Source organism: Atractosteus spatula, chromosome 13, assembly GCF_055471065.1.
Source record: "Atractosteus spatula isolate fAtrSpa1 chromosome 13, fAtrSpa1.hap1, whole genome shotgun sequence".
In the NCBI taxonomy this organism is placed as follows: domain Eukaryota; kingdom Metazoa; phylum Chordata; class Actinopteri; order Semionotiformes; family Lepisosteidae; genus Atractosteus; species Atractosteus spatula.
In genome coordinates, this window is record NC_142718.1 from 42910039 (window position 1) to 42924898 (window position 14860).

Here is a 14860-nt window from a genome sequence, read left to right on the forward strand (position 1 = left end):
ACTTGTTTAAATTGGTCTGAGATGACAGAGAGTTCTTTCCCTAAGAAAAAGAACTGTTGCTTTCAGTTTAGACATTTCTGAAAGACTTGACTCATAGGAATGATGTGGTCATTATAAAGTCCTGCCCCCCTCCCCTCAATTGCAACATGCATTATTATGTGACAGGAGTTGTGAAAAGCCTGCGCTCCCACATTGTAGAGCAGTGGTATAGCAGTTAATATTAAAGACTTATCCATGAATCTAGAACTCATAGTAAAACATTGTGTTGCACGGATGACGTAAAGGAGGGTGAGGTCTCCAAGATTTTTGTCCTCTGGTACAAAATGGTGAGGAAGAATCAAACAGAGCTCTAGTGCTTTGTTTGCAAGGGTACAGTGCGAGAAGACAGCTTATTTTGCAAAAACCAGTTTTTCTGGGAAAGAAATAATACAGGAAAACAAACTGAACCTATAAAGACCTGTCTGGAAGTTGGGTAGCAACTGTATTTTTTTTTTGTGAAGTATTTTACTTACTATTTTACTACTTTAAAATTTCCAAAAAACAGAACAGAAGTTTTCTCTAACATACACATCGCCTACAACCTGTGACGCCAGGAGAGGGAATGCAGAGACTTCCAAGGCAGGGCCAACTTCTTTCTATCTGCAGTGAGACCAGGCAGCCTGATCTGTCTCGGCTGCTGCAAGAGGTCAAGATTAGTAGCATTATTTGGTACTAGGTGAGTGCAAGGAATATCATTGGTTTGAAGAGTTGACAAATAAAAGGAAAACTGTTTCTAAAAATTAACCACATCCAGATGCTCCTAAATTGTGTAAGAAGGTTCCCATCACCACTAATGGATGAAATCACAAAAGAATATATACAAATGAACTACAAGAAGTCAAGTACACTCGGTGAAGAAAGGTTAAGTGCATTATTTATTGATGTGAAGTATTGGAAGTTGAATTTATGTTGTCATAGAAAATTTCAACATTGTTTCCTAACAGAAACAGAAGTCAGTCTCTTTGTTTTTCGCTTGAATTTCAGTAGATTGTGTAGATAACCTCACCTGATTCACTCTCAGACAAATGTTTTAATACATTTTCATTTCAAGAATGGTAGTCTCAGACCTGATTAAACTGATAATCACAGTGAGTACAGCTAGTAGGATTTCAGCCAGAACGCCCTGAGATTTACGAAGAACATGGATTATCCAGCACTGGGTGACTTTTTATTCTTTCACTGCTTGGAGGAGAATAACTATCATCTAAGTTTAATTAAAAATATTGTATGAAAAGTAAAGAAGATTGAAGCTTTATTTTGACAGTGGTCTGAACAAAGAATGGCATTTCTATCTTTCACTGCTTTGAAGTTAATGGAAAGGGAAAAATAAATTAATTTGTACTATAAATGAAAACGACACAAGCCTTTCAGTGTCAGCTCTTCTTCTAAGCGGCACATAATGAAAAACCCAAGGACTTTTGTTGTGAAAAACACTTTCTACAGGATTCCAACTAATTCAAAATATTGTTTTAAGATGTATTGTTCACAGATCTGTCATGTCAAGTGTTGACAAAAAAAAACCCTTCTTGTCCTTCTCAGACAGCTATTCAGCTTCTCACCTACAAGCACTTTTTTTAGACAGTGTTCTCAATTTAGTCTCCTTGGAACTCTAATGAATCTATAAACACTTCATTGGATTTAATCGCAGACACTGTTCTTTTAACAAATAATTCATTTCACCATCCCACACCTCTTCTTTAAAACAAGTTAATGTTTGAGTAAGATTTATTTTGAAGTTAGGTTAAATTTTGTAATCCTGTTTACAATTCTATATTGTTAAATAAAGTTTAAAATGCAACTCATGAGATCATTGTAATCCATTTTTACTGAGACTAATATTCATCCGTAATAATTATAACAACCTTAATGATGATACTTTAATGTCATCAAGGCATCACAAGGCAGCAGAAACTTTATTCTTAATTTTAGAGTAATCATTCAATTGCATTAATTGTACTTATTAGTATAAAGACAGTTCAGAGTGTACATAATTATTAGTGTTGCACTGACCAAGTGAGCATGTGTTTATATATTTATAGAGAGCACACTATTTTTCAGTTGCTTATAATTTTAATTGCTCACCTTTATTTGACGGGCCAAGCAAAGGTCAGAATTATCATTCTGGTTTAACCGCTGAGCACTATCCATTTACAGATGTATACGACATACAGGTGGATTTAGCTCACTTGAGCATTATGGGGAATGTCCCCTTTCAAGTGTATCTAAACTTTTTTTTTCCTTTTAAGTTACACAAAGATTTTGCAATTACAAAAGTATACAGCACATACTTTTGGATATCATTTTGAAATTCTTGATTTATTGTTCCAATGCAGACATTACATACTGTAAAGGAACAAGTAAAGGTTAAATCCACGCTGAAAAGAGAAGAAAATAAACACAATGTTTTGGCTATGGAGTCTTCTTCAGGTGTCCTTTCTCCTCTTTTCAGCATGGATTCAACCTTTACTTCTTCTTTTGCAGCTTACGCATGCTGACACAGCTACCTACTTGAAATACATACTGTATATTTGTTGTCTATTTTTGAAGGGAAAGTTGGCTGAAATTCTGTCTCCTTTGATCGGTCATTATTGCTTTAAAAGTCTCTGTACCCTGGTTCTTTAAATACTTTTTCTGGTATATGGACTTTGTGGTATATGCCTTAGGTTTCTGGTATCCAATGCTTCATGACTTTATTGTTCTTTTGGTGAATTGTGTTATTTTTTTCCATTCAGAAGACATGTCTAAGTGTTAACGGTCTAATTTAATAGGCTAGTATTATGCTCTTGATTTGATATTGAATCTCTTGTGTATGTAGTGAAAATAATTATAGCCACTGTAATGTTCCATCCACTGAGGTAACATCATAATATGATTGCCATTATCTTCCTTTGTGGCCCCGGGGCTACAGAAGATTTTGGAGATAGATAAATGAGACCTTGTCAGTGAAAGTACAGATATTTCATCAAAACAGAATCCTTTAACATTGCAAAATATGTCATTACTTCCTGATAACATTGCACAGTGAAGGCAGAATTTCTATAGTGAAAGGATACTGTATATGCACAATGAAAGGAATTAGGTAGCAATGCAGACAAGTAAGCACATGATAGAGATTGATGTTACTCAGAAAAGAGAGTGAAGGTTTGAGTTTGACAACAGATGTCCAGTGTTATCGCATTGTCTCTGACAAAAGTTTCAATTTCTGAGGCAGATGAAACATGCAATGCTTTATTAGATTATTATATATTTGTAATACACTATACACAAAGGAACCAAAATTTTTTTTAGTGTCATGTTAATTTTTGAAACATCATATGGTGTAACATTGTGTTTTCCACTAAAAAATATTTACTCAGTATCTTGTACGTGCATCTGCAAAGGTTTTCAAAGTTTGCTAGTAGTTGACAATTTAATTTGCTTGTACTGTGCATGCACTCTGTATTAATGGTTATGTATATCAGACACATTGAGCTAAAACTGAGAAAGCAAAACTAAAACCAAAGCACATCCTACTGTACATGTATGGGAAACAAAAGCCCTAAATTTGCAAGCTAACAAATTACATAGAAAAGGTAGCCAGTTACAGTACAAGCAAAAGGTAAATGATTTTGCACAGATAATGTAGCAGACATCTCACGAATGAAAATTATTACCATTTATTATACAATTAACGACCATCTGTAATCACTGGTTTAGTACTCATACCTCATATTTCTGTTTTAAAATCTTTCTTTTCATGACTGCTTAATACAATGTACTGTATAATGCCTACTGTAGTTCCTAAGCATTTATTATTCAAAATGTTTTTGAGTTTCTCACTTTATAACAGATTCAAATTTATTTATAATTGTAACAAAATATGGGGCAAGATCATAGAAGGTGTCTATTGTGGGCCCAGGATACTTCACAGCCTCAGCCATTTGTAATTTTCTCTATTGCTGTAGTTTAAGGGCCCATAAGAGTATGTATGCAACTGTATGCCTCACTTGACTACGGGTCATTAGGGCCAACAGGATGTTTGTGCCTTGAGGTAATTTAGGCTAGTTTTTTTTTTGCAGTCTGGTGAACAAAAAGAGAATTCTGGAAGAACATGCTTTGGTTTAAAATGGGAGAAAAATGGTAAAGTGCTGAAATGGAACATTTCCATTTCATCTGGTCTTTTTGTTTATAAGTTGGTAAGTGGATTAGCCACCCGACCTTCCAGACAGGCTTTGTACTGTAGCTAGAACTCCAGGAGGAGTAGGCTTTCTCTTGTCTGTTTTCTCTTCTGAAAGTGCTGAAGGCTGTGGGTCATTGAGTCTCTGGAAATGTGTTAATATGAAATAGAGCACTTGGACAATTTCAGTATTAACCTCACCAGCTTGCCATCAGTTTCTTAGATGAAACAAGCTTGGCTGAGGTGACCAGAACCCCAGGGTGCCACGACATACTGTATATATAGAAATAAAATAGCTATTAGTTTTTTTCTTATTGGTCTAGCTATTTCCTAATTTTTGAGTGTTATCTCTTTGGCTGTAACTTCTTATCATGTGTTTTCATTTTTGTGCTTTGTACAGTAAGTATCTTTCTTTTTGTTTTTCTAAGTTGGTAATGCCAAAAGAGTGGACTGCCAAAGCGTTAAAAAGAGATCGCAAAGAGTGCTTGATTTGGGTATAAATTAATCAGCTGAAAAGTTAAATAAATGCTAAGCTTAAAATTAATGAATTGCTTGCTGTGTATAAATTTGGAATATTACAAATGTTACATCTACAAGGGAGCAATGCTTTTAGTCAGAAGCTAGAAGTGAAATGCAGAAACAGCTCCCTGTAGACACCACACACATGTACACACTGTATGTGAGGCAGGTGTGGCATCTGCAGGCATCAACATTTTAACTTGCCATTAGCAAGTAGTGAAATATAAGATAATTTAAAGCTCAGCTTTAGCATGGGAAAGGTCATGGTAAAGTGGAAAGAAACTTTCTGAACAAAATTAATATTAAGTAAAAAATGAATTTATAACTTAAATTTTTACCAAAATGTATGTCATGTGTTTTTTTTATTGATGCGGTATTACAGCTCTGGTGCTGGAATGCTCACTAAACCCACTGGAGGAGTAAAACTATTTTTACGCTATATTTTTAAATCTCATGCTCTCAATTATATATAAGATACCCTTCCTGAGACCATAAATGTGGAACAGAATCCACTGGGAAAGTAATGTGGAAGTAAGTCCTGAATCAACATTCCAACGGAATGGCAATGAAGACGTTATAAAATAAGGGCAATATACTTAGATCTACAACAGTAAAAGGTGACATTTGCCATGTATTTTGGGAAACAACTATTTTGTTCTACTGTACAGTAAACAGGAAAGCATGTCAATTATAATCAATAATACTGGGCTTTTAGTCATTATATTTTTGTTATATGTAATTTTTGCATTCTGCTTTCAACATTACCATTTGTTTTTAATACATAAGCTTGAGAAGTTTTTTTTAATGAAGTTCATTATTGTTTTCAGTGATTTCATTGGTGAATTCTAATATCCTTTCACTGTGACAGCCTTTGAAGCCAGTGTTTATTATGACACAGAAATTGCAGCCATTAGTGTGAGTGTGTTTGCTGGTATGCTTGCTGTTCTCCATCCAGACTCACCTTAACGTGTTACTGCTTTCTTGCCCACAAGCACACAAGCTAAATACACCATAGTTATTATTAATGAGATGGGTAACAATGCTGCCACAGCTGTGTCGGTATTGATGGACATTCTCAGCCTTCCATCAAAACCTTTGTTTTTTGTTTTTTTTTCACCTTACTGTCTTTGATTGATTGTAGGATCCTTGTTTGATGTAGAGAGAAAAAATAAGGCCTGATCTCCCAAGCATCTCAATTGCTATTTGTCTCCACTAGGAGGCAGAGCAAGTGGTAAAGTGCTGGCAGAGTTAGACTGTGCTGTTTAAAAATACTCCCAAATGCCACGAAAACTGAGTATAGTGATGTGGGGAGATTGCAGATCCATACTGGCTGCTTTGGCTTGGCAAAAGGACTGGATCATACAAGGACTGACTATGACTATGTCCTTCAGGTGGCAGGCGGTGGTGATAGGGATGACTGTCAACACTGTTTCAAAACTTGAGAGAAAACTAATTTAAAATTATCTACGATAAGTATACAGTATCTACTTATACTGTATATGAGTTATTCAAAATGCACTTGATTTGTTAATTTTGTTGGGGAACAGATTTAATCGTGTTTTGAAGTGTGCAACAGGTTTTAGGTTGCTTGAATTGTATAACATCTGATTGTGTTTTTATTTTAGGTCCTGGAGATGTAGTGGTGAAATGCCCTCTCAATCACATGCTGTGTATTGGTACAAGGAAGTGCATTCATTATAACAAAGTTTGCAATGGAGTTCTGGACTGTGATGATGGATATGATGAAGGAGTGCATTGCAGAGGTGAGTAGTGAACTACTGTAGAGCAAGAATGTACAATAGTGCTCAACATTAAAACTAGTAAAAATGACTTGTTTGCACCATCTTTGAAATTAAATCTGCCATTGACCTTAATCTCTACACTTGTAAATTAAATCTATTCTTGCAGTGAATATATACATTGCTTTTGATAGTGATCATTAAAAGAAACATTGAACTATTTATTAATGTGAGGCTTTATAAAACTGTATATTATTAAATATTAATTATATGTTTTTGAGATTATTCATGACGGACCTTGATATGTTGGTATTTTAACTTTGTTGAAAATTAATTAGAACCAATTAGATCAACAAATTAGGACCAATTTGCTTTCCTTATCAAGATAGCAATGCTTGTGTGTATTCAGTATGATAAATTCTTCAAAATGTGTTTATTTGCTTTTTTAGTTATAACTATTATTAATACCATTAATAGGTAAGCGAGAGTGTGGAAAATTCAGTCAGTGATAAGCTAAGTGATAAGTGTTGAATTTCACTAACATTGTAACAATGTCATCTATCTTCTTCAAATACCTTAATTGATTTACACAGATCCATCATTTGCAAATCATCTGTGTGAAACATATATAGCAGCCACTAAAAATATTTTGCAGAGTATAGCCGCCTGCTCATTGATGAGCAAGTCTATGATAGTCCTGCTGGTGCCAGCGATGCTCTATGTGCAAACAAGAAATTCTAAATGATAAAATGCACAATTTACAATGTGGCGCTGACCTGGAGAATGGACGTCTGTAAGACAGGCTGAGGAATCGAAGAGTTAGGTCCTGTGAAGGCAGACAAACAAGTGAGAATGTGAATACACCAGGCAGACGGGCAAAGCTGGGGATGAGCTGGGCAGATTGTCAGAAGGCAGACAGAGCAGGGAAACTGCAGCCAGGCAGATCAGGTAGGATGCTAACGCCACCATAGGTGGTGACATACAGTAGCAATGGGGAAACAGACGGGGATCCTTCTGGTCATCAAGTTCTGGCTCTGAATCAGAATTGAGGATTCAGATGGATTCGTGGGGAATGCAAGACGTAACGGGCAGACCATTTCGAGCAAGCGCACTACCACACACTGGGAGGAAGCTAAGTGACAGAGCGTCCGATGGGGCAGGGCAGGGCTTGAATATCCGCCACTAACCAGGTTGCACTGACAGCAACCTCAATCATATTCTCATGGCACCAGGGGGGGTGTGACTCCGCGTGCGAATGGAGACTGAGGGCTGCGAGCTCTGGCTTGTCCAGGCATAAAGTAACAACAATGCAGAAGACTTTGATAGTATCAATAACTTTGATTCTTAATATTAATATAACATTATTTTTATTAATATATAATTAATATTAATATTTAATTAAGGCTCAAATACCTGTGATGTAGGAAGTGATATTAACAAATTTCACCTTCTCAGTTGTCCTGTGTTGGAGCACATTATTCGACAGCAATCTGATTTTGCTCTAGTGTTACAACATTTTGCCTCATATGGATTTATTTTGTCTAGCTTTTTCCTTCTTTTAACAATCTAATGAAAAGATGCAAAGGAACAAGTAATAGGTTTATTCCATGCTGAAAAAAAGAAGAAAGAGAACACAACGTTTCGGCCGTGGAGCCTGAAGAAGGCTCCACGGCCGAAACGTTGTGTTCTCTTTCTTCTTTTTTTCAGCATGGAATAAACCTATTACTTGTTCCTTTGCAGCCTACGCATGCTGACGCAGCTACCCACCTAATGAAAAGATGTATTTTCTGAACAATAGTATTTGGTTTGTAGTATTGCATTTTAATGAGAACCCTCAGAGGAAACAGGCTGAAAAAGTATAGGTTGTAAAGGAGTTCGGGTTCAATACTTTATTGCCATAACAACTAATTGCACAGAAATAGGAAAAAATGCAGAGTCTGGTTACGTAAAAAAAATTATAGATCAAGTAAAAAAGCAGAATTTTTCATTGGAAAAGTACCAAAACAAATGGAAAGCATGTACACATCACACAAACGTCTGTATTTGTTTCTTTGGCAAATATCAACTAAAATTAATTCTGTAATTTCATAATGTATAACATCAATTTTCTCATACATGAAATGTATGCCAGTCACATACTGTAAATTTAAATAGTAAACAGATTACATTAAGAATATGTTTGAAGGATTTTGTTTAACACTCTAAGAAGACATACCTGAGCTTCAACCTACTCCTGCTACTGTACACAATTATCTCCATTTGAGAAATCAGTAAGTCTGGCAGCTGAACACCATTTCTCCAGATTTTAAATATTTAAAACTTTAGAAACAATGATGAATGATTTGTTGCTGACATGAACAAAAATACAATGGAATCCTGTTATTCATATTCATAATGCCAGCCTCTTGCAATGCTATAACGCTGTGTAATTTAGCTATACACTATATGTTCCGTTTAATTATTCAACAACCTTATTTTCATTCAATTACTTATTTTTTCAAATTGTAATTAAGGTCCATGCACTCAAGTAAGCTCTCATTTGAAAAGCCAGATCAGAACAGTAAATTGAGTGTTAGTGCACCGTCTTGTCAATATCATGCTCATTTAATTTTGAATTACTTTTTTCAGTTTGAATTGAATTTGTTTTTTGTAACTAACATTTTATATAATTTGTTCTTATACCTAGGGAATACTACAGCCCTCAAGTCCCTTACAATAGACCTTTCCCCCCACTTTGTGATTCATTCCTTTACTGCTGCTACACAGATACTTAGGTCACATCATTATGCAGACTACAAATGGAACATATTTCAAAATATACTTGTAGTATAGGGTAGGAACTGAAGATACTTTTATTGTATTAAAACTAATAATTGCCTTTTAACCACATTCATATTAATAATTTTATGTAAAATATTTCACACTATTTACTTTTTCATTTGTTGTTTTTAGTCAAAAAATATATTTTATTGGCAGATCCACAAAATCATCTCCAGATTCTAAAATCCAAAGAATTGGTAAGCAGGTCTGACTCAGCTGTTCACTGCATTACACTCTACATTTTAAATATACTAACGGATTGTTTAGAAAGATTATGCTAAAATTATACTGATATTGAGAATTGGAATGTATATGTGGCATTTAAATAACCACTATGTATAGTTTCTTAGAAATACTAAATAAACTCAATTACAAGTCAGCAAAGAAACACATCTTCATTGCATTCTGTGCACGTTCCAGATTAAGTGTGTCTATGTGTGATCATGCTGGACAACAGCCCAAATTCATTCCCATTTCCAGTGCTTGCCAAAACACCTAGTGTACTTCTCTGTCTGTATTCTGCTAAAGGGGTTTACCATAGTCTCCTTAGAAAAGAGCTTTGCTTTCTGACAATGCAATGTCACAAAAACCATGTGTTTTATTCATAAATAATAAAATAGTATCATTCTCTAGTATAATTAATTTTAAATGATTTTAAATTCATTTTATGTTGAATTATTAAAACAAATATAATACTATAGTCTGTTTACATGACTTATCCTGATTCACCATGAGAGTGATAAACCACACAACCATTTTTTCGGAGGTGTATTCTACAGATTCTGTTACTACAGATTCTTAGCGGCAATTCCAGAATACTGAGTAAACACTTGGATGATCAGGGCATTTTAAAGGAAAATACAGTCACAAGGAAAATAAAGTCTCATACTGTAACTACAAAACCCTTAATATTAGTTTTTCTCAAATAAAATAAACTGGTATTTATGTATTAGTGGCAGCAGTATAATCGATAATGTTTCAGATTAAACTGAATGTTGAGTTTTCCACATTTTGCTAACCCAGATGTGCATGTATAGATGTACTGTACTGTACTGTACCTCCTGCAGGGAGCAATTAGCTGAGAATCTTTTTGGTACATCAAATGTACACTAACTGTTGAAAGGTTTTTTTTAAACTAAACTGCTGATTTTAATTTTTAATGAGGTTGATTATATTGATTTTTTCGACATTGGTTCTGCATTAGTTTTTATTTTAGAAAAGGAATGCAGTGCTGGTTTTACAGAATGCATATACACAATCAATGATTTGGCAGTGTCGGACTTCTGAACTCTAGTCTTTAGGGTCCAATTCAAAAGTAATTTTCAAAATGTAACAAAGTAGAAAAGCTACAGTAGCTGTACCTTATACCTATTTATTTCTATACAGTATGTTGGTGAATTATCTATCCCTGAAAAGAAAGATAAGAGCGCTCATTATTTAGATCATTTTCAAGCAAATAGCAGGCAAATTCAACAGATTTTAGTGTAAAAATGTAATCAAATTGTGTTGTGCACTTTCCCCAAAAAATCTCACAGCAATACATCCAATGTTCTGATTTTTGGGATTGTAATCACCATCTGTAGTCACCACTGACAATTCTAAATTGATGTTACTCCTCAAATAATTTTTAAAGCATGATTCAAAAGCAAACAAAACATCAGATTCCTTAATTTCTTTGAGAATGGGATTTCTAGAAGGGATTCTGTTCCTGTGACCTACTGTATCTATCTGCAGCCTGGTCTTGGGGTTTCTACTGCAGCTTAAAGAACAACAATTTACAGTACCTGTGTCTATCTGTCAAGCTAATCTACCATTTTCCATTTGACCATCTAATTATGTCAAAGAAGCTTTTAATGCATTTGTACTACTAATTCCACCTTTTTTATTATCTTATCCTTGTCTGATAGTTAATCTCCTAAAAATTTTGACTTCTTAAAAAATGTACAGTTAATGTTTTTTCAATACAGTATATTTGTTTTTATAGGGATTTTAGTGATCTGGTAACCCTCTCCTTAGTGTGTGCCTCTCTCCTCAATCACTGTTATGATTTAAAATGTTTTTCTTATTCCAAAGACTGGAGCAGCGAGAAACAGCAAAGGTTTTTATGCCGATTGTGAAGAAGAGGATAAAAAGTGTAAATTAAGTGCATTTTTCTATAATAAGTATTATACAACGATTCATTAAGCCAAACTTAAGAACATTTTTGAAACAAGTAAGGGCATTTTTTAATGATTTAGAAAACACTTTACCACGGTTGTACATTTAAAGTGATTTTGAAACATTTCAAATGTATCCCTGAAGTCTTGTAAAAGGTGATAATTAATCCTGGAGGTAGACATAAATAATTTGTGTAATTGTCCATTTAATGCACTCAATGCACGATAACATCCATAAACAACAACGATGGCTGTAAAAAGTGCATTTGTAAAATACTAATAGTAATTCTGTGTAAAGTTCCAAGTATATATACAAAATTATAGTTGAGGAAGCCATTCATCTCATTTTGCGTTTTTGATAGTTGTGCATCTAAAAACACACACTGTGTGTTTTAAGTTAAAGTTGTTTAAGTAAGTGTTGCTTATTGCTTTGCATGAATTTGTAATCTCTCCTTTGATTAACTTTAATGTCCTAATACTGCACATCATCATAAAACCAATGAATTACCCATTCTGGGGCGATAGTCTAGATTATTTATTCAATTCTTTTTAAATTTCAGTATTGAAAATATTAAATATGCTTTAAGCATGTCTTGTACTTCATATTTAATAAGAGTCCGTATGTTTTAGAAATCTTATCCAGCCATCAGGGCTAGTTGTTGGTTTTTTAGAAAAGAGTTTCACTTCTGTAAAAACAAACTTAATTGTTGGATTAAGAGTATATTGTGCATCGTTTGCATGAAACGATTAACAAATAAGTTGTAATGCAACATTGTTTTGGATATTTTTTCTTATGTGTGTCCTGTGTAGGACTGTCTAGGAATCTGAAGATTCAGACTTGATGCCCAATGAATTACCTTGAATTGAGGCCCTGAACCAGGCCTATACTGTCTAAACTTTCCAAGACAACACAAGACTTGTAAGGGCACATCCTTCTAGGAGGAAGTCTTTTGGTAGCAGAATAATATTATTAAAGTCTAGGAAGAATGTTTTGTCAATGCTAACCATTTATGGTAATGTGAATTTTTCTAGATTATTGGTGGATTCTTATTAGTAGGGAAAACACTTTAGGTTATGAGACATATAAAATAAATTTCTTTATTTCTTCTGTCTTTACTAAATGTTATACAGTGTTAGTATGTCTTTCACTTTCTGGAAAAAAATATTTTGAAACAGTGGAGATGTCCCAAACATTGGTAGCTATTTTGGCTGGTTGTTCACCGCAGTTATATTATGTAGTGAAACTGCTTTTCGGATAAGCACACATGAAACTGCTTTTAGGATAAAGTCAGGGATAAAAATATTGCTTATAGTTAAATCTATTTAGCAATACAGTCACAAAGAGTCCCAGACCCTCCATACATAAGAGGGAAGCCACTTTATCCACTCATATGGGAGATATGCAGCAGCCATTATACAGTACATTAGCAGTCTAGGTGTGATTTTATTTTACCAATTCACTTGAAGGAGAACTTAATCAGAATGGGATTAATGCTCTTACTCTCAACGAGACATGAGATCTTTAATGGCAAAGTAGTGAGAAACTTGATTTAACATCTCAAATGAACGATGGCAACTAATACAGTATCTATAGTGTCCCAAATACTGGGGCATTGGTTTGTTCAAATGGAGTAGCTGTGGTTCGAGTACAAATCACTGTGGTGACCCACTAATTACATCACACCAGTGCTTTCTACTTGTCCACCAACCTGATTTTCCTAGGAGGTCTTTCATCCCAGTCCTAATCAGACCAAGCCTAAAATCTGCTGTGTGATAACACTGCTGTCAAGCTCCATTGGAGCATTAAGGTTACATGCAAGACTAGGAGCAGTGTCTATGTACTGTATTTACTGTATTTAAATTTCTAAGAGAATTACCTTTCTTTCTGAGTTTAATGTTAACCTTATCAGTACATTTACATTTAAAGCTAATTTAGCATCTTTTTCAATTTTTTTTAGAATTAAGTTGACAGATGCATTTTTTATGGCACCTTAGTTCATATACAAAAAAAAACAACAATCCTATTATTTGCATCCCAGCAAGGACCTTTACTTAAATTTTTTCATCTGCAGTGCTTTAAACACTATAGATTCTGTCACCTTGTTTGTAGACATGTTTCTAACTTGCATTGGGGGTCAACAGTGAGTGAATTTATGGGAAGCCAAAAATACTGAGTCATTTATCTTGTCACACAAATGGCACATTAAAAAGAGAAAAAAACATTCGCAGAAAGCCGTGAAAGAATGGCCTTGGTTATGATTACAGAGTAATAAGTCGGCTTTGCCCTTGTCAATGGAAGAAGGCGTGATTCTTAGTGCAACGGAGTTAGTCCAATCAAAAGAAGCTGTCAGGTTGAAAGATTATTTGATAAAGCAGGCAATAACACTTTTTGGAGGGAACTACTATTAACACTTATCGGGCTAGAGAGTGCATATAGCCAACAACTCAGGGAGATTCATTAACACTTGAGGTTCGGACAGAATATGGAGCTCTAGAAGCAATACATCTTACAGGCCCTTCAGATCTCTTCACCTTGAGCAGCTAAATGTGACTTTCTGATAAGTCACTATACTTACCTGAAATAGTACTAAGAATAATACTCTATTGTAACACACTTGCTGAAATTATTTGTCAAATTATTTTTGGCTTTGCAGATGCTCTTATCCAGAGCAACCTACAAAATATACATCCATCCATTTTCTAACCTTTATATTGCAATACAGGGTCACAGGGTAGCTGGAGCTGATCCAGACAAGCAACAAATGCAAGCCATGACACACCCTGGAAGAGATGCCAGTCCATCAAAGATCACACACAGACACACGCTCACACCAGGGTGAATATTTCCAGAGGACAAATTACCTACACATATGTCTTTGGATTGTGGGAGGAAACCAGAACACACACAAGAAACACATGCAGACATGGGGAGAACATACAAACTCCATGCAGTTAGCACCTCAGGCATTGAATCCAGGGTCCCAGCTCTGTGAGGCAGCAATGCTGACCATTCTGCCTCCATGCCAGTCTAGAGGTGGGATTTGGACCTGCCCCCTCGTAAGCAGTTGTGCATACAAGACATTGTTTTAACCCATGGAGTTACCTCAGCTACTACAAAATATAGAAATACAGTACCTAAAAGTAAATACAAATTCTAGAAAACACTCATTCACTTACAGCAAAGAAAGAAAACATAAAAATACGAATTATAAAAAACAAAACGGCAAGGAAGATATGTATTAGAAGTACAATGCCAGGTCAGAGAAGAGAGAAAACTTTATTGAATGGAAAAACATGTACAGTATGTAAGAAAACAGGGATCACAGCAGTGTGAGAGAGTTCACAGGTGCTGTCTGAACAATTGGGTTTTGAGGAGAAACAAAGAGCGAAAAGTTGTTAAAGACTGAGCAGCTCTGATGTTAATGGTTCAT

At 34.9% G+C, this 14860-nt stretch overlaps 1 protein-coding gene across 1 annotated transcript in view; it reads left to right on the forward strand.

The window, feature by feature from the left end:
- Window positions 1-14860, forward strand: part of lrp1ba (low density lipoprotein receptor-related protein 1Ba) — a 491547-nt gene that overhangs the window by 131781 nt on the left and 344906 nt on the right. The window contains exon 3 of the mRNA XM_088930252.1: window positions 6340-6477. Coding sequence (XP_088786378.1) covers window positions 6340-6477 — 138 coding nt within the window. The remainder of the gene's footprint in view (window positions 1-6339; window positions 6478-14860) is intronic.